General features: G+C 53.7%; 1 protein-coding gene across 19 annotated transcripts in view; it reads left to right on the top strand.

Annotated features, from left to right (window-relative positions):
- Positions 1 to 21,918, top strand: part of LRP8 (LDL receptor related protein 8) — an 81,813-nt gene that overhangs the window by 34,373 nt on the left and 25,522 nt on the right. For 5 of the 19 annotated variants that reach the window (XM_054487137.2, XM_063655552.1, XM_054487157.2 and 2 more), the window contains exons 3-9: positions 4,148 to 4,270; positions 12,234 to 12,362; positions 15,876 to 16,262; positions 17,183 to 17,305; positions 20,283 to 20,321; positions 21,586 to 21,705; positions 21,779 to 21,904. In XM_054487137.2, coding sequence (XP_054343112.1) covers positions 4,148 to 4,270; positions 12,234 to 12,362; positions 15,876 to 16,262; positions 17,183 to 17,305; positions 20,283 to 20,321; positions 21,586 to 21,705; positions 21,779 to 21,904 — 1,047 coding nt within the window. The remainder of the gene's footprint in view (positions 1 to 4,147; positions 4,271 to 12,233; positions 12,363 to 15,875; positions 16,263 to 17,182; positions 17,306 to 20,282; positions 20,322 to 21,585; positions 21,706 to 21,778; positions 21,905 to 21,918) is intronic. The other 14 variants (XM_054487139.2, XM_063655556.1, XM_054487160.2 and 11 more) reach the window with 5 other exon arrangements.

The following is a 21,918-nucleotide window of genomic DNA, read 5'->3' on the forward strand; positions in this document are numbered from 1 at the left end:
CTATGCCAGGAGTCAGTCTCCACTCTGACTCCAGATCCTTCCATATGGTCACACTCCCGATAGGGCCCTTCAGCGTGCTTTAGTCTAGTCCCCACCCTGAAAGTGCCGTCCATTAGCGGAGCAAAAGCCATCCCAGGCCTGGGTTTATTATGCTGCACACTTCTGGGCACATTCCAGGAGACCTGAGAGGTGTTTCAGTACATTTGAGGACTCTCTGGGGTCCTCATTCTTAGCCTGGTAACACTGAGATGGCTGAGGGTCTGAGTGGAAAGAGATCAAGCTTTGGCAGCTGCCACACAGAGTTGAAATCACACTTCTGCCACCTAACACCCTCATCTCTAAGGCTTAATTTCCTCTTCTGTACAATGGGATTAATAACAACAGCTACTAAGATAGCTGTGAGGAGTCACTGGGATATTGAGTGAAAGGTGCCAGGCCAGAGCCAGAGTGGAAAATCTCCAAGCTGGTCCAGCCAGTGAACAAATCTGTTTCCAAAAACACCACCAAATCTGTTCCCAAAAACACCTCTCTCCCTGCAGCTGCCATTTCCTGGGCGGGGCTGACCTCAAAGCTGCCCTTTGGGACAGCAGTGGTGTTTTTGGCTGCTCTGGCCTCCTTGCCCAGTGCCTGCCAGGGCTCGGCACATGGAGGAGGACAAGCTCACCCCCAGGCTTTCAGAATCCCAGGGAGGGCAGGGGTTTTTGGGGGTATCTGGTTGTCCTGTGCCCAGCGACAGAGCCCCATCATCACCTTCTTCTTCAAGCCTGCCCTGCTGTTTTGGGCACACATCCTTGCCAGACTTGCCTACTTGCTCTTAATTCCCAGAGACTGGGCTGGGCTGATTCTGTGTTCTCAGTGCAGAACATAGAACAGAAGCAAGGTTCATTGAATGTGGAACTGAAGCTTGCACAGGGCTTTCCCACCTGCTGTAAGGTTTTTCTTCCACATCTGGTACTGCTGAATGTTTGACTGGGGAGCCATGGTGGAGATGAGCAGGCATCTGACTGTGGGTTCAGTTTGTGACCCTGCTCCCACCAGCTGTGACCTTGGACATGTAACTTAACATCTCTGGGCCTGGATTTCCTCATATGTCAAATGAGTACATAGCAGGCCCCCTGCCATGAGGTTTCTTGGGTAAAAACACCTGGCAGAGACTGGCACAGAGGAAGCACCCAGTGAGTGTTAAAAGAAGAAAAAGAGAAAACTAGGATATACGTTTCTTTTTTTGGATGCTGAGCTTCTTGTGGGGGGAAAACCACTGGTGTTCACATTAGGAAATTCCCCAGGTTCTGTGGTTCATATTGGTACTTACTTTAAGATGATTACGGACTATGATTTACCAATAGGTGGTATTTGCATCTGTCACTGACGATAACCTCTCAGTGCAGGAAACAGGGAGGGCCTCTCCAGAGCCCTGGGCTGAGAGGCAGGAGAGCTGTTCTTATCCCTGCCGTGCTGTATTTCCCTAAGCCAGCCCTTTTCCCTTTCTGGGCCTCAATCTACCCATCTGAAGGTGGACTCTGATTCCTCAGGTTTCTTCTAGTTCTGCACATACAGAGGCATTCTTCTAAGCAAAGTGTGAAGAAAACTCATCTTAGAATGCAGATGTACTACAAAGATTCCACTGAAAAGGACAGACATGGAACAGATTCAGAGACACAGTCTCTCTCACCAAATCCCTGCCAGGCTCCCCAGAGGAGGGGGAGCAGGCCTGCAGCCCCAGAAGCACCCAGAGGGCCTGTGGGTAGATTTGAATAAAGGTGGTCCATGGGAGTGGCTTCCCAGGGAGAAGGCAAGCCCCAGAGCTGCAAGTATGGAGTAGACGCTGGGTGGCTGTGCTCACATTTGGCTCAGTGTCCCCCACTGAGACCTACCCCAAGCCGGATTCTTGCTGAATTTGACAGTCTCTGTGCTGCAGGGACAGGGAAGAAAGCAAACCATGTTGGACTCACCATCAGTGATGATCTAGAGCAGAGGTCATCAAAATACAGGCCACAGGCCTGGCCCGTCACCAGTTTTTTGTAAATAAAGTTTTATTGAAACATAACCATGCTCACTCATTTATCTAATGTCTCTGACAGCTTGTGCCCCATAGTGGCAGGGTTGAGTGGTGTGACCGAGACCATTTGGCCCTCAAAGCCTAAATAGCTACTATCTGGCCCTTCACAGAAAAAGTTTGCCAACCTCTGCCCTAGAAGGACATTCAGGGGATTGTAGGAGCTCAGGAGAGGCTACTAACCAAGACTGGAGGTGATACTTAAGCCCAGTGTGTAATGGAAAGAAGGCAAGAGGTGGGGGAAGGGGCTTTCAGACTAAAGACAGCTTGGGCAAGGTATGATGGTATAAAAAGCATGGAGTATGTGAGGACCCACCAGCAGTTGAGGTGGGGCTAGATTGGGAAGTATGAGAAGGGGAAGATGAGGGAGCGGGGCAGGCTGGGGCCACGGGACTTCTAAGCCCCTGGGGAGAGGCCACATCCTAGTGGCCCCTGATGTTAAATCCATCCCAAGCTCATTCCAGGGGAGGACTTTGGTGGTCTGAGTGCCCCAAGGCCTGGGGTAAGTCACTGCTGTGCTGAGGTATCCTCTTTTAGGCTGAAAAGAGACCCCCCCACCCCGCCGTCTTCATTTCTGGGCCTCCTGATCTCGAACTACCACACCTGAAAGCTTATCTCTCACCAGATCACCCTCTCTTTTCCTGATGAAGAAACTGTGGATCAGAAAAGGGCCATGATGTGCTTGAGGGTACAGAGCGAAATAGCACAGCAGTGACTCAAATCCAGACCTCCGGACTCCCTGCCCAGTGCTCTCTTCCTCACCTTGTTCTGTAGCGGATCCTGGACGCTTGGTCCAGCAGGAACAGGGCATGTGTGAGTTCAATGCAGATTTGATGCAGATGAGCCCCAAATAATTCAGAGGCCTAGGGCTGCTATGGAGGCTGCAGGGTGTCAGGGGTGGAGCATTCAAGGCCCCTTCCCGGTCTCCAACACCCCCCCGCCCCCACCACCTACTGGGGGTAGCCAGGCATCCTCAGTTCCCCCATGGAAGTCCTGACAGGGCAACTGCTCTCCCCCGGGCCTGCTAGGTGTGCCCAGTGCTGTGCTGCTGCTTGGGAAGAAGCTGGGGCACCTTATGACATGGGCAGCCATCTCTGTTTCCTCTCCTTGATCTGGAAACTCTAGTTCCTCGTAGGACAAGACACAGAAGGCAGTAAAGAACTGGGCTGGGGATGGTACCCGCATTCTTATCTCAGCTGTGTTACCAGCTGTGAGCTCTCAGCCTGCTACATCCGCAGTGTGGACACAGAACCCCATTCCTTCAGCTTCTAATTAAGACTCAAACCCTGAAAACAACAGTAGCTGCCACTTCTCCAGCATCTGCCATGTGCCTGAGTCTGCTGCAGGTTCTTCATACATTATGACTTCTTGTTGCTCCTCCTCACCGCCTTTTGTCTTCTTCTCCCTATTATATAGATAAGAAAATGTAGGCTCAGAGATTAAGGAACATCCTCAAGGTCACACAGATAGGAGGAGGAGGAGGAGGAAATGGGATTGAGATCCCCAGAGCAGTGTGGAGGTCACCCCGCAGGCTGTAGGCACCGGGGGACAGGGACTGATTTGGGTGTCTTGCCCAGTAGATCCTCTTCCCACTGCTCCGAACACAAAATACCTCATTCATCTTGCCACAAAGGAATCATCTATGTGTAGGATTCGTGATCACAAACTCCCTGGCCCCTGCAGAGGGGACTTTGACTTCCAGTCCAGTTGGGGAAAGTGGGACAGGCAGGTAAAGGGACTGAGAACTGGCTGAAGGAGCTAAGGCAGCTGCTGTAGGGTATCAGGGAAGGCTTCCTGGGGACAGTGGCAGTGGAACTAGACATTGAGGGGAAGCAGGAGTATGACAGGGTATGATAAATCTTGTCATGCTTGCTGGATTTGAGCTCTTGGACTTGGAGGGCAGAGCATAATGTCACCTGTCTTCACGCAGTGTTCAGATACCTAAGGAATGAAGAAGCTTGTCTCTCCTGTCCTCTGCCCTTGGTCAGCAAGGCAGTCCACGGCCTGGTTTGCAGACCAAGCACATCCTGGTCGGCCCACTGCCCTCCTGACTGCTCCCAGGCTCACCACGCTCTCTTCCTTGCTCTGCAGCCAAGAAGACCTGTGCAGACAGTGACTTCACCTGTGACAACGGCCACTGTATCCACGAACGGTGGAAGTGTGACGGCGAGGAGGAGTGTCCTGACGGCTCCGATGAGTCCGAGGCCACTTGCAGTGAGTCCTGCCCCTCAGTCTGGGTGGGGGTGGGCCTCAGTTTCCTCCTCAGATCTTCCTTGAGAGGCTGTGAGGCTCAGGAGAGGTGACCAGTTGAATACTCTGTGCCACGCACTCAGGGCGCTCCTGGTAAACAGGTATGTTTAGTTGCTGGTTTCTACTGACCTGTTTCTGGACTTTCTTCACAGCCCTCTCTCAGGTTGGACCCTGTTTCTGTGGCAGCAGGAGCTAGAAACAGCCTTGTCAAGCCCTTCTGCCCAGAAGGAGCCCTAGCATGTCCTCCAGGCCTCCCTGCTGCTGTTCTTGAGGACCCCGACCATAATTCCAGGAGTGCCAGTGGCAGCTGGTGCTTCTTAAGCCTTTATCGTGTGCTAAGCTCTCTGTGTGCATTAACGCCTTTTATCCCCACAGCAGCCTCGTGAAGCAGATACTGTCATTTTCTGAGTTTTGTAAAGGAGAACACTGAAGCTCAAAGAGGTTGAGTGACTTGCCCAAGGCTAACCAGCCAAGACTTTGAGGCCCTGGCCCGTTTCTCTACCCTGGGTGGGCAGAGCCTAGGAGCTTCTGCCTCCATGGCCAGCTGGGTGGTGGCAGAGGCAGGCGGGGGGAGGTAGAGGCCAGAGCTGAGCCCCAGGCCTGCCCCCTACACTCAGGGCTTTGTCTCTCCATGATTTATTTTCCAGGCCCTAATCCTCAAAGCAAACTTACACCCGGCAGGTCATTCCGTGACATTTGTTAAATTAAAAAGGAGATGAGAAGGGGGCGGGGAAGGACCCAGCAGTCCAGAGGCAGAGCTTCAGCAGCGTGAGCCCGAGACAAAAGGCTCAGGCGAAAGCATGTAGAGGATAGTGGGGCTGGCGGGGACCCAGGAGCCCCTCTTTAGGGGTAACAGTCGGCCCAGAGGCAGAGGTGGGGACAATGGAGACCAGAGTCCCATCTAACGCCGTGGCTGGTGATAACTGGGTTTCCTTGTCTCCTAGCAACAGAGCTACCAGTCTCCACATAAGAGAAAGAGAAAGGGAGAGAGAGAGAACAGAGCAAGAGCGGCCCCCACCCGAAACAAGGAGCCCTCATTTCCTCGTACAGCTGCTCCTGGCCTCCCCAGCCATGCCGCAGGCCCCATCCTTTCCTCACCCACCACGTGGCCAAACTCCATGCCATCCTGAAGGCTCCCAGGCAGGAGGGAAGCCCAGTGCTTTGTCCTGAGCTTCAGAAGGAACAAAGCCCCGCCACGCCCACCTGTGACTTTCATCCTCTTGGCAACCTAAGGAAGGAGGAGGATCCCCATGTAGAGAGAAAGAAACTGAGGCTGGAGTCGGTTCTCCCCCTTGCCCAAGGCTGCCCCGCTAACAAGAGGCAGAGTCATGTGCAGCCTGGAGTGTGTGCTTGGGGAGGGGTTGTGGCCACAGGGAGCTTTTCCCTCACTGCAGTCAGCCAGCTCCTCCATCCGTACCTCACTCCAGCAGATACTCCGACAATGGGGGCGGAAAGGGAAGGGAGAGGAGCCTCATCGTGGTTATTAGAGGGGGCTGCCTTGCTACCTGAGGGCTAGGCTCCCCTTCTCCCCCTGCCCCACCCCCACCCCCGTCTCTATCTCTTTGTGTGGATGTCCCTTTTCATCTTCCTTTCTGTCCCCTTCGGGGTCCCGCCCACCCCGGCCCTCTTGGGCTGCCTCCCTTCCCTGCTCATCTCCTATCCTCACCCTCCCTCTCGCCATCTCTCCTCACTGCCCTACTCATGTGTCCCTCTGTCTTTTTCCCTCTTGCCCATCCCAGCACCTGCTGCCTTCCCATCCCCTGGGCTGCCTCATTCCTCCTGCCTCCCAGGCCCACTTTTCACAGTTGAGGGACAAGAAGAGGCCCAGAACAGTTGATAGACTTCCTTCAAAAACACACAGCTTATTCATGGCAGGTCTCCCTTTTATGAAAAAAGGCTCTTCGAGCTCTCTGAGGTTTCATAAGGCTTCTATGGGAGCAGTAGCCAAGGCAGCACCCCAGGAGACAGAAGCCCAGCTCTCCTGTGGGCTCTTCCAGCTACTCACCGTGAAGCCCTGCATATCTTCCCACCTCCCTCTGGGCCCTGATCAGTAACACTCCGGAATTCCAGAATCTTCTCCATTCCTAGATTCCAAAACTGTTAGTATTCTGAGACCCCCTTTCTCCCTTGCTTGTGCTAGCTGGGGTGCAAGAGCCATGATACCCACTTCCTGTGTTACACTGGTCGGGTGTAGGCAAGGCAGAAGACTGCCTGGAGGAAGTTGGCTAGAGTGGGAGCTCTGGTCAGGTTCAGGCAGAATTTGGGGCAGCAGGACCTGATAGCAGCAGGCTTGCTCACTGCTTCCCAACTGAATGAGAACCTAGCAGCCAACCTGCTATCCATTTAATTGGTGTTGCCATAGCAACCTCCATGGCCCACCAGGTTCCTGGGGCTGTGCCAGCTCCCAGGATGGAGCCCCATTCCCTACCCCTAAAAGAAAGATTATAGGCAGTAAAGTGTAGTGAGTTTGGAATTGGATATAGTTGGGTTCAGGTCTTTTAACCTGTTAGACCTCAGGCAAGCTGCCCAGTCATCCTGAGCCTCAGTTTATTCGTCTGTAAAATGTGATAATGGTACCTGCCATAGAGGGATTGTGAGAATCAAATGAAAGAATGCAAGTATCATCGCTGGAGTAAATGGCAGTGTTATTTGTATTATTATATTTTGGCTGCAAGCCCTCTCTCCCCAACACAACAGTTTGTTAGATATTAAGATGTTAGATTCTTATAGTGTTAAAATAGTGTCAGTGAAGGGAGTTGCACTGAGCGGGAAAGGGATTTGAGAGAAGGTCCCAATTCTTGTGTTTTCCCCAATTGTGTTGTTTGTCCCTAGCTGGCTGGGATTTCTCCCAGCTCTGTTTCCCTCTGGTTCTGGGTTCTGTACCTATCAAATGTAGCCAGGAGTCACAATGGAAAAGCCCAGAACATTTGCCTAATGGCAATAGCATTTCAGCTCTAATTATAGCTCACTTGATTGGGGACGGCTTCTGACCCACCTTCAGGCTTCTGTTGGGAGGGGTGAGGGTGGGTGAGGGGAGGATGGTTCAAGGTGAGTTATAGTTCTGGATGCTGTTTATTTGAATATGGAGGCTTTTTCATGCATCTTAGAACCTTTCCACCTGGGAGGGGGGCCTCTCTGATTAACCAGGCTCATCTTCCTATTATAGATCAGAAAATGGAGGCCCAGAGATTTTCTGAGCTCACTCAGTAAGTTAGGGACTGACCCAGCTAGCAGCATTTTGCCTGGCCTTGACTGAAGGAACTTGGTGTAACTCCCACTTCTGCACCTTGGGTGGCCCCATGCTGTGCTTCCTGTGGATTGAGTGACACTGGCGGTTCTCACCACCTGAGCCTCTGGTCCCTTAGAGCTGGCAGTCCCCATTTGGAGGTTATCTGCCCCTAAAACTCACGTGGGTTGACACTGTAGATGTGCTCCCTCAATGAGCAGCCGCCAAGTACTTTCATTCTTTAACAGACATTTCCCTTTTTGTTAATTTGTGAATTTATGAATTGGAGAAAGTACCAATGGATTTGAATTTCTGGGGCAGGATTCTCTGGGAATTTAAATGCCTTTAAATGCCGTGAGCCACTCCAGGATAGAGTTTCATGAAAAGCCCCCTTGCCAGCTTTGGAGGGTTCCTGTTTTCTGAGAGACAGTGGGATTCTTCACTCCTGCCTCTCAGAACCTAGGGTACTTGGAGAGCAGACCAAAGGCATATGGTCCCCTCCGGGGGCATATGTCACAGAGGGAGTGGCTGTCCTGGGATGGGGTCTGCATCGCGATGGACCATGTGGACTTATAATGTGCATTCCCCAGTGGTGACAACAGGCACGTCCGCAGCCATTGGCATTTGCACTTCATGAAATAAAACAAGGGCAAGTGTTTTCTGAGCTCCTAGTTTGTTCCAGGCTCTGAGTGTAGGGATTTCCATATGTTTCCCCTTTTAAGCCATCCACCAACCCTAGGAGATTATTCAACCCCATTTTCAGATGAGGGGAGCCAGAGTGCAGAGAGGTTCAGTAGTTGCCTAAGGACCTTAGTTTTGGTAAATGAAATTTGGACCCCGGTCTGTCTGACTCTAAAACCTAGGCTCTTTCTCCTACATCATGCTGCTGGGGGCCCTTGGGCTTCAGTTATCCTGAGAGTGGACATCAGATGGCCATCGTGCAGAACCTGCCCAAAGGCTCAGTGAGCCCCCTTCCTCCAGTGACCTCTCTCCAGGCCAGAGGTGCCAGGGAGACCAACAGGGTCTGCTTTTCTCTTGTGCAGTGGTTAGGTGCAGTAAGTTAAGCAGTGTGTTTGGACCTGGGATGGAAGTCCAGATCTGCCTCTCATCACTAGCCTTTGAACAAACAACTTACTCTCTCTGGGCTTTACTTTCTTCATTCATAAAATGGATGTAAGAATATCCACTTCACAGGGTGATACCATGTGTCAGTAATTACCCAGACCAACTTCCCAGGACTGTGGAGTAGAGAGGCCTGACCTGGGACCCTGCGAGCCAGGCTCGAGTCCTACCTTTGGGGGAAAGCTACATCACAGGAGAGACCGTGAGGTTCCAGGAGAGACAGGAATTGGAATACCCAACTGCCAGTAGCTGTGTGACCCTAGGGAGGTCCCTTCCCCTCTCTGGGCCTTGGTCTCCTGCCACTCCAAGGGATGTTCATCAGTGTGACCTCTGAGATCTCTCAAGTCCTGGCATTCCAAGAGCCTTGGCTCTTTGAGGGTGGAGGGCTGTTATCAGACACTGCTGAATCCTCGAGAGCCTATAATTAGAGCTGTCTATTTAGGGACACAGCAAATGTCTTATTAATTATAAAGAAAGGAACCAGACAGATTGTTTAATCATTGTCCTTGCTGAAAGGTTATGCAATTAACTATATAAATATTCATTAAAAGTTCAAGCAGCCGCTTGCTGCACTGGGGTCTGTAGAACCCAGGCCCCTGGAGGTGGAGCATACAGCCAAGGGCCCTTTCTGTCACCTGGGCTTTTGTGAGGAGAGTTTGGGGATGGTTCTGGAGCATGCAGGGTTTGATGGAAGGGCAAGGCTCTAGTCATAGGAACCCAGGCTCAGTCTCTCACCTGCTGTGCATCTTTGGGCCAGTTACTTGGTCTCTCTGAGCCTCAGTTTCCTCATCTATAAAATGGAGTGCTTACGTGCAGGACTGCTGCCCTGCTGTAGTGCAGTAAATGCCCCAGGTATGTAGTAAGTAAGTGGCCCAGGTATGCCACTTATGTGGTGACCTTTGTGAATGGCACCCCTGGAATTTGCACTGGCAGCCCGCAGGGCCTGCTTACCTTACAACAGACATTTGTTGCTCACAGTTCTGGAGGCTAGGAAGTCCAAGATCAAGCACCAGCAGTTTCTGTGTCTGGTGAGGACCCATTCCTCATAGATGGCACTTCCTTGCTTTATCCTCACATGGTGGAAGGGGCAAGGAGGCTCCCCCGACCTCTTTTATAAGAGTACTAGTCTCATTAATGAGAGCTGTACCATTATGGCTTAATCACCTCCTAAAGGCCTCACCTCTTAATGCTATCACATTGAGGATTAAGTTCCAACATGGATTTTCAGGGGATACCAACGTTCAGACCATGGCAGAATGAAATGAAAAAATATAAAATTTTCAGCACAGAGCAGCCTGACACAATGCAGGTGTTCAAAAACTGGGACTCCCCTCCTCCTCCCCTGAGAGGTTCTGTTTCCTGAGGCCTGGCTTAGGGATAAGTAGTTGCTTTGACCTTCCATCCCATTGCTCTCTTAGGGGCTTGCAAGTGTATGGAACATCTGTATCGCTTTTATGGTAGTGAATTGAAAAGAGATGAAACATCCCTTATCTTATATGCTTGCAGAATGTTAACCAACCCAGGGGTTCCCAAATAGAGGTGCATGGGAATCACCTGGGTTTTGGAGGGAAGTTACTAAAATGCAGATCCCTAGGCTCTGCCCTAGAAGTCTAGATTCAGTCGGTATGAGCTGAGGCTCAGGAACCTGCACTTTGAGTAGCTCCTTCACCCCCCATCCTTTGATGAGAGGACCCCAGCAAAGCACTGGTCAGCTTCAGCTTCCTGTGTTCCAGTGGGGCCCAGAGGGGAGGTGCTTACCTGGGGTCCTGCAGTGTTGGTGATAGAGGTACCCTGGAAGGACCCCATCTCCCAACTCCCAGTTTCCCTTCACCACCCTGCACTGCAGCCCCAAGGTGGCCTTATATAAAAGGCCTTTGAGGGTTAGTACTTTCCAGAGCTCAACCTGACAGTTATTTGCTTATCCATCCCACAAGTCTGCCAATCCTCAAGCAAGGGAAACTTCTGTGAAAATGAATCCCAGGAATCCTGTATTCCCAAGGGATTGCCCTGTACTCATGAAATGCATTCCTAGGGATAACGTTGGGGACCTCACTTTCAGGGGCCTAAGGTGCTCTTCTCCCATGGCAGTAGTGGTGTCCGGGGACCTTGACTCAGATACCTGCCCCCCTCCCCAACTCATCTGTGCCCTTTTCTGTATCCCTTGTGGTCTCTCATCCCAGCTATAGAAATGGGAAGAGGAGAAACTGGTCTGAGATCAGAGAGCAAAATGGAGGGCGAGGGATGAGTAGCCCACTGCCTTCGGGGGGAAATGGATTGTGCCGGATCTCTGGCATCAGACACAGCTGACTTTCAGTCAATCCTAACACTGCCCTTTACCAGCTCTGTGACCAGAACTTAGTGCTTACCACCATGTTTGTCACACAGCAGTGCTCAAATACTCAGTGAATAAGCAAAATTCAGAGTCATCTGGTATGTGTGGATAATCACAGTAGGTAACATTTAGTGAGCACTGGTCTGGGTGTTCTTCTAGGTGCTTGCTTTACAGACATTAACTTAGTCATCATAACACTCCTATGAGAGATAGTATTATCCCCACTTTATTGGCACAGAGATAAGGATTGTTGGCCAAGGTCACATAGTCAGTGAGTGATTGAACTAGGATTTGAACCCAGGCAGTCAGGCTCCAGAGCCCATGTTCTCCGCCTCTGTGCTGGAGGCCAGCACATAATCCTCTCACCCTACTAGCTTATTGTGAAAATTAAATGGAAGTGTCTAGCACCATGCCTGGCACATACTAGAGGCCACGGAGATCGGGCCTCCTGCACACCCTGGAAGGCTGAAGGGAGCCAACCACGGAGGTCTGAGATGCATCTGCCTTGGCTGAGCCTGTCACATGGGTCCAGCAGAAACTCACGATAAGAGCTGTCCCCAGCCTTGAATAGGGTTCTCATTCTTTCTTCCAAATTGAGATTCAACCCTGGGGCTTCAGGCCCCTGATTGAGTCAGCCTCTGATTGCGGCTGCAGTAATTATAGCTATGCAGTCCCGCTGGGCCCTGCCATGCAGCAGCTGCTCTCAGCAGCAGGATCAGCACCATCACTCGGGGAGGGGGCTTAGAGGCGGGCCAATTGGAGCCGTTGGGGCCTTGGTGAGCCCTCCAAATTTACAGGTTCCAATCATGGAGTCACTGCTCTGGAAGGCAAACTGAGGCCCAGCTGGGGCATATCTCACCTAAGGGCACACAGCTGGGAAATGGCAAAGAGTGCAGGGCATGGTGGCTCCATGTTGCCGGAACTTAAAGTGGAGGTTTGGAGGGATGGGAGGTGTGGCCAGGAGGGGCAGGCAGAAGTCAATGGATCAAAGAGAGACTTGAGGGCCAGGGACCAGGGGCCATGAAAGATGTTATGTAGAGAAGTGGTGGGGTCAGATTTAGGATTTGGAAATTCCTGGGGCAGACAGAGGCTTCTTCTCAGCTGATGAAACTGAGACATGGGCCAGGAGAGCCCTGATGGACTCCTAGGGCCTTGGACCAGGTGGCTGGAACAGGATGGTAGGACTGGTTGGCACCATACCCTGTGTCCCCCTTGGCTAAGCTATGCATGGACGTCTGTCTCCACAGCCAAGCAGGTGTGCCCTGCAGAGAAGCTGAGCTGTGGACCCACCAGCCACAAGTGTGTACCTGCCTCGTGGCGCTGCGACGGGGAGAAGGACTGCGAGGGTGGAGCAGATGAGGCCGGCTGTGCTACCTGTGAGTCTGGGGTCAGATCCCCAGGGTCTGCCAAGCATGGTCAGGCAGCCTCAGGGAGTGGCAGCCACTTCTGGGGAGGGGGCCCAGTTCCCCGTGGGGCTTGGTAGGTGGAGAGGAAAGGATAATGATCAGGACATTAGTAATGGCTAGATTCTATGGAGACATTTTCTTCTTTCATCTTCACAAGCACCTCATGAGCAGCCATTATCATCCCAATTTTATAGGTGAGGAAACTGAGGCTCAGACAAGGGAGGAAAATTACCCAAGGCTGAGTGATGAAACCAAGATTCAGATTCAGGACTGGACAGCAAAACCCATGAGCTTTTTTTTACCATGTCTGACATCTGCTCATCCATCCCACAAGTCTGCCAATCTTCGAGCAAGGGCAGGGGGACCAGGGAGGGTGCTGCATGGAGAAATGGTGGTGGTCTGAGCCAGGGTGCCGGCAGTGCTGGGGGGAGGGGGACGGATTCCTGAGGTGTCAAGGACGACTGTTGCTGAAATCTCAGATTCGAGCACAAACGTCACAGGGCAGAGAAGACATTCTCAGCAGCCTCAGCAGGGACAGATGGAAGTGGTCACTGGGACAGTTCCACATCACTGAGCTTCAAACACAGGATTATCTCCTTCCCAGGGAGCAGGCCAGCAGGGCCTGGGCCAGTGGGGAGCATGGCCAGGCCTCACTTTTTCAATTCGAGGGGCACCTACTGTGTGCCAGGCCTGAAGCCAGGCTCTGAAAGGGACAGTGAGGTGAATCCTACACAGTCTTCCCTCTGGGAACACGTGATTAATGGGGGAGACAGACTGGCTGTCGCTACTAGGCTGTGCGGCTGGGCTGAGATACGGGCGGTCACCCTGGAGGGCTTGCCAGGCACTTGCCCATCACTGCTGCCTACTCCCCTCTGCCAGCCTCTATATTTGCATCCTATCCATCTTTCCTGGCCCAAGGAAAATGCCATCTCCTCCAGAGGTGTCTGAGTCGTCACACTTTAAGATTCTAAGTCTGGAATTTGATGTGTCTGAAGCAGGAAGCATCTGGGTATGGAGGAAGATCCTGGCTGGGAACAGTAGTTTCAAAGTCCCAGTGATGGCACTGGCTCACTTCCTCAGCTGTGATAATTTTTCTGGGACTCACTGGCCAATGAGAATCCTTTTTCCTCTTTACCAACCCCCATAATCAGGTGATTCCTCCAATATGAAGGCCGCTACTGCAAGGGATGGGAGTCTCTCCAACTAGGGCATGTTGGAATAGGAACATTCCCCATTAATTATGGGAGAGAGAGGTGTCAGAAGGTCTTACTGGGCTTCTGTGCTACAGCTTCCACCCTCCTAGGCAGAGGAAAAAGAGTCCTCCCACCCCTCATCTCTCAGAGCTTGTTCCGTTTGTGAGTGCTAGGAGTAGGGTCTCTCGGCCTACGTAGGCCTGAGAATATGGATCTTAAATTTACTGTTGGCTCCAAAACCTCAGAGAAAACCAGTATGAAGAAGCACTTCCTTGCCATCCAAGTCTTCAAGTAAAATTAAAAATTAGGGCCGGGCGCGGTGGCTTATGCCTGTAATTCCAGCACTTTGGGAGGCCGAGGCAGGCGGGATCACAAGGTCAGGAGATTGAGACCATCCCGGCTAACATGGTGAAACCCCACCTCTACTAAAAATACAAAAAAAAAAATTTAGCCGGGCGTCGTGGCTACTCGGGAGGCTGAGGCAGGAGCATCACTTGAACGCAGGAGGCGGGGTTGCAGTGAGCTGAGAGCACACCACTGCACTCCAGCCTGGGCGACAGAGTGAGACTCCATCTCAAAAAAGAAAATTAAAAAAAAAAAAAAAAAAAAAAAGCACTTCCCATCAGAACTCCCAGAAAGCAGTGAGTCCACCCTCCCTGCACATGCACAAGCTGGGTGGGGACAGGCAGGAAGGGAGCTCATCTAGGTGTCAGCGTGATCTTGAGGGGCAGTGGCACTGGCAGCACATGCTTTTTCCACCAATGCCCCAGTGTCTCAAAAGCCCAGGAAGGGAAAAAAATTCAACTGTCAGACACTTGGTAGAGCTGTCAGAAACGCATGACACGAGCTACCTACCTGGTGAAACTGAAGACATCACTCTATTTTATCTTCAATAACAATGAAAATTCACATTTTTCCATCAGAAAATGAAAACACAGACTCTGGGCGCCCCCACGTGGAAAGATCTGGTGCTGCCACCACCACATCACCTTTGGCCACAGCCACTGCATCCGTGCCCCACCGGGGCCTACCCCCGCCCGGGGCCAGGTCTTGGCCTGTGTGTGGACACACAGGAGGGAGGGAAGTGAGGTCACTGCTCTGAAAAACAGCTGGAAAAACTCCAGGAAGGGAGGAGAAAACCAGAAAAGCCAAGAGAAGGAGTCAGAGTAGGAAAGAAAAGCCCCAAACCTGAGTTCTGGTTCTCTTGTTGTCATGGACTGTGTGACCCTAGGCAAGCTGCTCCTCTCTCTGGGCCTCAGTTTCCCCATCTATAAACTGGCAATACGGCTGGCTGGCCTCTAAGTTCCTCCCGGCCGCTGAGCTCAGACTAGCCTACCAGAGAGAAGCCCAGAGCCCCAGGCAGAGCCATGACGTATGTCCTTAATTACTGCACATCCCATAATTACACCTCATACCGGGCCAGACCAGTTCCATCCACTCCACACCCACTCACTACAGGGAGCTCTGTACCAGGCCCTCAGGATAAAGGAGGGACACCCCCAGGCAGTGTGGATTCTTGGGGCAGATTGAAAAGGACATGAAATTCAGACGCCTGCGCGACTGAGGGGCTCAGAAACGAGGGCAGAAGCAGAGATTTCCCAAGCGGGGAAACGCCAGGGTGTCATGGAAGAGGTGGAATTTGGGCCCTTGGAAGATGAGAGCTCATCATTGCAAAATGTAGAGACAGTGGTGGGCAAGAAGTAGGTTCCCAGCAGATGGAGCGACTTGAGTAAAGGCTTGGAGGTGGGAGCCTGTGCACTGGGCCCAGCAAATGGTCTAGCATGGCTGGAGCTGCGAACATTCAGGAGTGAGGTGATGGAGCCACAAGACTGACCCAAGAGACGCCTTGGATACCAGGCCAGGGGACTCAGGTGGAACAGTGCAGGTTATGCTATGCATCGCTGTGCTATGAGGAGCCAACCCCAGACCCTGGTCCCTGGGAAGGGTCAGTGTCATTTAACAGATCATGTCCTGGGACCATAGCAGGGTCCTTCAAGACAGGCAGTGCTGTAAGGTTTCAGAATCCCCCTCCTAGTCCCACCATGCTCATGCTCATTTACCCAGTGAGGCCTGGGGGGCTCACAAAGGGCAGGTGTGTTGCCCCTCACCTAGCATGTGCGTGTTGGAAGCCCGCGTTCGCTATGCCTAACTGCACGTCCACCATTCAGCCCCCAAAGGGGACTTGTTCTGGCCCCCGGGTGAGGGTCGGAGCCCCTGTAGCCGGACCAGCGGGGCCCCAGGTCGTCCGGGGAGGGGGTCGGCGGGCCGACCGGCTCTCTGTCCCGCGCAGTGTGCGCCCCGCACGAGTTCCAGTGCGGCAACCGCTCGTGCCTGGCCGCCGTGTTCGTGTGCGACGGCGACGACGACTGTGGTGACGGCAGCGATGAGCGCGGCTGTGCAGACCCGGCCTGCGGGCCCCGCGAGTTCCGCTGCGGCGGCGATGGCGGCGGTGCCTGCATCCCGGAGCGCTGGGTCTGCGACCGCCAGTTTGACTGCGAAGACCGCTCGGACGAGGCAGCCGAGCTCTGCGGCCGCCCGGGCCCCGGGGCCACGTCCGCGCCCGCCGCCTGCGCCACCGCCGTCCAGTTCGCCTGCCGCAGCGGCGAGTGCGTGCACCTGGGCTGGCGCTGCGACGGCGACCGCGACTGCAAAGACAAATCGGACGAGGCCAACTGCCGTAAGCCCCCTCCATACCGCCCAGCCCCGCCCAGGGATTGCGGATCCGCTACGCGATCCGGATCCGCCAGGTGCAGGCTTCCTTTCATTGCCTTACCTGAATATATTACCCGGGTTTACTACAGAGGAGACCGAGGCTGGGAGAAGTGAAGTGACTTGTTTGAGTTCACGCAGCTGCCGGGCTGCGGAGCTCAGGTCTAACTCCAGAAGCCTCCACTGGTACCTGTGTCCCTGCTGTGAGCCCTCCCAGTCGTACTTCCCACCCCCATCCCCCGAACCCCTCTACCCAGAAACCTGGCAGGCTCAGGAGCTCCCCCCCGTCTCTTTACCTGCTAGGCCTGCTCATTCCTCAAGGCCTGGCCTAGATTCCTCTGACCTTCCCAGCTGGGCAGGTCCCCAGCAGCCTTCTCTTACAGCTCATCTCACACTGATGTCCCCATCTGAGCATTCCTCACCCCTACTGTGCACCCTGAGCGCCTAGAGGATGAGGAGACTCTTAGGAGTCTCTGGGCTCCCACCCCCACCTCCACCCCTCCCAGCACAGCACCTGGCACAGGAAGGTTTGCCAAATGGATGAAGTCATTAAGTAATGAGCACCAAGACTCAAAAGAAGGCCGTGTGTCTGTTCCGAGGAGTGGCCCTGGAGAGAGGCAGGGACAGGGAAACAGGAGATCTGGGTTTAGTCCTGAATCTGCCAGCCAGAGTGCTGTGTGACCCTGGGCAAGGCCTTCCCCCTCTCTGAGCTTCAGTCTCCCCATCTGTACACTGAGGTGCCTTGGCCAGGTGTCCTTTGAGGACTCCTAAGTTCAGCCACTGGTTCTGTTTTTGCTGGGGTGGCTATGGCATGGGGATGGGGGTGGTGGGGAAACTGTCCTAGCACCACACTGACTCTGATCCTCTCCCCTTGCCCTCTCCTGGCAGCACTGGGCACCTGCCGTGGGGACGAGTTCCAGTGTGGGGATGGGACATGTGTGCTTGCAATCAAGCGCTGCAACCAGGAGCAGGACTGTCCAGATGGGAGTGATGAAGCTGGCTGCCTACAGGGTGCGTGTGGTCAGGGCACAGAACACATCCTCTGTGAGGATGCCCTAGGCTCTGGTGACTCTCCAGAGGGCAGAGTTGGGAGGAGTTTCCCCTTGGTCCCCAAGATGCATTTTCCCCCAGAGCATCACTTGCCCCTAAATCACCTGGCTCCCTTTCCGTGGGGTCCTAGTGGCACCAGAACTGGATTTGTAAGGACTTTGCCAAAGCTGAAAGACGCCTAGGGGGACATGACAGAGCACTTGGGAAGTCCAGCCCCCACCACTTGTCCAGGTCCCAGCTGCTGAGTGGCTTCCCTCACTAGTTCCCAGGCTCAGCAGAGGCTGAGTCTTGCTCCCCAGGGAGCCCCTTTAGTTCTCAGATGGTTCTTCTGGTCACCACCTGCCCTCTGCAGGAGCAGGGACCCTCATTCACTAGTCATCTCGGGGAATGGATAACAGGCTGGGCAGTGTGGCAACTTCCCCTATCCGGGGTCCACAGGGCACAGGTCCCCCCAGGAGATGGTCAGTCCAGCCTCTAAGGTCTCTCTAGAGCTGCTGCCTGGTCCCTCCCAGGACCTGAGTCCTGCAAGATGAGACGCAGATCCCCACAGCCCTGCCCAGCTACATGAGGCTTAGCCTCCTAATCATCCCTGGGATCCTGTCCTGTGAGCAGAGCTTCCTCAGGTCCTGGATTTACCTGTCTGTCCTGGGCCACCCTCCAGGGACCTGTGAGGGACTGGAACTGGAGCTCTGCTTGCCTCCTGTGGGCCCCAGCCCAACCCTTCTTGTCCAAGATCTCACAGGCACTGTCCACTCTCTTGTCCGGCCCAACAGAGTCACCTTGTGAGGGTCCCCGCAGATTTCAGTGTAAGAGTGGCGAGCGTGTGGACGGCGGGAAAGTGTGTGATGTGCAGAGGGACTGCCGGGACTGGTCGGATGAGCTTCTGAAATTGTGGTGCGGTGCCTGTCTACGCCCACTGGCTGGACTCAGTCTCCTACCATCCCCCTCCTGGTATCTGGGCTCGAGGCCCTCCAGTGCCCCCTGCCCTGACACTTTCTGCTCTGACCCTCTCTTTGGACTCATGTGCCATCCTATGGCTTCACATGGGGCTTTTCGCCCCCAGGCCTCTGGTCTACATCTCTACAAAGTGCTAAGAGCTTGTCCATCCCAGGTACTAAAAATTTATGTCTTCTCTCACAAACTTGGCCTTTCCTCATTCCTTCCCCGTTCAGACCTCTGAGACCTTCTGGAACTTTCTCTCTTCCTCGGTGTTCCTGCTCTGCTGACCCAGCCAAGGCCCTGGGCTCTGAGGTCTTTTAGCCCCTTGCAGAAGACCCAGCAGAGGGAGAGGTGGGCACAGCAGGCAGGCAGCCAGGTGAAGCACATCCCAGGACCACTGCTCAGGCCATACCTGTGTGGGAGTAAGGCAGGCCTTGCAGCAGGAGGTGGCACCATCCTAAGCCCTGAGGAGTTCGGACCTGATGGGGAGACCAGACTTGCAGGCCAGACTAAAGCGAGACCTGGATGGAAGTGGCTGCCCTGATGTCGGCTACAGCTGTCAGGGTGGGTTCCAGGCTAAAAAGAACAGAGGCTTCAGGCTGTAGGTAGGGTGGGCATCCCAGAGAACATGCTAGAAACCCAGTGTGGAAGGTTCATGAGTTTTTTTTTGTTTTTGTTTTTGTTTTACTGTTCTCAGGTCAGGGCTTGAGGGAGATTTGACAGAGAAGCCCTGGGAGGACAGAGCCTAGGTCAGTCCCTCCCTCTCCTGCCTCCTGGCAGACTGTTTCCCCAGCACCTCCCTCCTGGGCACTTAGAGGAGGTTCATCCTCCTGAGCTTCCCAGGAAGAGCATATTTCCTCCCCCTTTTGAAGATTAAAAAACTGATTGTGAAAGGAAGAGTAGCTGAGTGAAAGTGACTCAGCTTCTACCTGAGCTGGCAGGAGACAGACACTCCCTCTGCCTCCAGGCCCTGCCAAGAGAAGTCCCAGAAGGAACTTGTGGAAAAAGAGACAGGGAAGCCAGAGTTACTGAGCCTAGCTCCCCCCACACCCAGATTTGGAGTAGCCAGGGACTACTGTCCTACTAATCCCTCTCTTCTCTCTCGTTGTTTGCATGACACACCAAAGAGGAGTATGTACACACGTGCTTGTGTCTGCGTGTGGCCTCTGTCTCTGTGTTGGTGACAGGCCGGTGTCTGTATCCATGTCTTCTTCTCTGAGTAAAGCAGGGGAACTGCATTGATGCATCTATGTGTGTGACCCCATGTATGTGTGAATGTATCTATGGAGTCCATGGGATTGTTTGTGCTCTGCACATAAGCTGGTATGTGTGCATGTAGTTGTGTGCATGCTGGTGTGTGCATGTAGGTGTGTGCAGTGACACTACTTCTTCCATGGAAGGAAGCCGCAACTACTACTCTGGCCTCTGCACCACTCTACCCCATCCCCCTCCTCTCCTGGCTCCCCAGCGGTATCACACCCAGGATAGGTAGAATTAAGAAGGACTAAAGACTTCCCTGCAGGCATTTGGGGAAAGGCTACAGGGACAGACAGGTGCAGACCTGCTCTCCTTTCTCTTCCACTCACCCACCTGAGCCCTGGAGGACTCTGTGCCTTCCTTCATCAGAAGCCAGTCACTTTGAGCTCTCTCCTTTCCCCTTCCCCCTTTCAGGGCCATCCCACCTACACATGCCACTTCATCAAGTACTCAGTAAATAGAATTATTGAGTTGCTGCTACCTGCAAAAGGAGAGGAAGGAGGCGAGTGGATGCATGATGGGGGCAGTGGGTGAGTGGGAGGACAGATGAATGAACGGTGCTCAGGGAATAACACATGAAAGGAGAGGTCAGGGAGGGCTCTGAGTGACTGAAAGATTCCTGGAGGTGGGAGCTGCCATGGCTCAGCCCACCTCCAAGGGTCTGGGGCTTCCCAGGGCTGGGCCTGGCTGAGTCATCCCTGGGTCCCCCAGTCATGGGGTTGCTGTGGTCTTGTTCTTTCAGTTCCGCCAACATTCCTGGGAAACAGGAGGAGGCCCAGGGGTAAAGGGGTTATTCCCTAAGCATGGCTCAGGCTGGAAGTGGGGGCACCTTATAGCTGTGCATGGCCTGGGGTGGGCAGCTCAGACCAGCTACATGCATGGCCATGGCTGGCTCAGTTCAGCACTGCTTGGCTTGGCTGGAGTGGCGGTGCATGAGCCTGGGGGGCAGAGGGGGAGAGGGGCGTGGCACCTCCTCTTGGCTTGTGGGATTAACCTTCTGTGACTCTAAAGCTCAGGAGATGCTGTAAGAGCATTGGTCCTGGATTCCCTGACCTCCCCTAAGACCCTGCCAGAAGGTAGTGAGGGAGTGGAGGATGGGGAACCAGAACCAGATGACCTCCGGGCATCCCTTCACCTCTTGCAGCAGGTGGTAATCCTGGGACCGGGCCCATGACAAGATGGAGGAACAGGGACAGGTGCTGAGAGGAGAGGAGTTAAAAAACCCATCATATTAGTTCATGATAGGAGAGAATTGATTTAGCAATGGCTCCATGTTAAAAAAGGCCCAGGAGTCTTAAATAACCACAAGCACATTAGGGGGCATCCTGTGTTGTTCAGGTTCCTTCTGGGTGGCAAACTAGCTCTGGGCCCTGTCCAGAGAGGGACATGGACAGATGGAATGAGTCCAGAGAAAGGCACCCAAATGGCAGGAGACCGGATATCAGTGCTTTAAGGAGGATCTGAGGGAGCCTGTGCACCCTGGCCAACCCCACACAGCAGAGCTGGGAGCACAAGCAGAAGCCTCAGCAGGCAGTGCTGGTCCACAGTGGAGCCGGCTGCCCCAGGAGGGAAGTGGGCTCCCTGAGGCTGGAGATATTTAAGCAGGGGCATTTTGGAAGGGATTCTTAGGGTATCCTGAGGGTTGGATGTGACACACGCAGGCCCCTTCAACTCTGAGGTCACGAGGAAGGAGGTGCTGCGAGAAACATGTTTGTGAAAGGAAAGACCTTGGGCCACTGGGGAAGGCCTAGCTGCCTCCAGCTTGGTGGTGGACAGAGCCCTAGCTGGGAGGCTGGGGACCTAAGTTCTGGTTCCACTCTACCCTGTCTCTGTGTCAGGCCTTGAGTAGGAACCTGCCCTCTCTGTGCCACCTCCTGCCCAGAACACCTGGTAGATGAGGCTGAGGCTCAGTGAGGTTGTGGAGCCCTCCTGCCTCTGTGGGTGTCCCACTGCCCTGAGGCTCTGCTTCTGCTCTAGGTCCTACCCTGCCCTGCCCCCACTCCTCCTGGGCTCCTAGACCTTCAGGAGCCCATGTCCCTCCCCAGGGCTGAACGAGTGTCTGCACAACAATGGTGGCTGCTCACACATCTGCACTGACCTCAAGATTGGCTTTGAATGCACGTGCCCAGCAGGCTTCCAGCTCCTGGACCAGAAGACCTGTGGCGGTGAGACCTTCACCCACACCCCCAAGCAGAAGCAGATCCTCCTGCCAGTTCTGACCCCTGCTCCTCCCCACAGACATTGATGAGTGCAAGGACCCAGATGCCTGCAGCCAGATCTGTGTCAATTACAAGGGCTATTTTAAGTGCGAGTGCTACCCTGGCTACGAGATGGACCTACTGACCAAGAACTGCAAGGCTGCTGGTACGGACACCCCA

This window comes from Pongo pygmaeus, chromosome 1 (assembly GCF_028885625.2).
Source record: "Pongo pygmaeus isolate AG05252 chromosome 1, NHGRI_mPonPyg2-v2.0_pri, whole genome shotgun sequence".
NCBI lineage: Eukaryota > Metazoa > Chordata > Mammalia > Primates > Hominidae > Pongo > Pongo pygmaeus.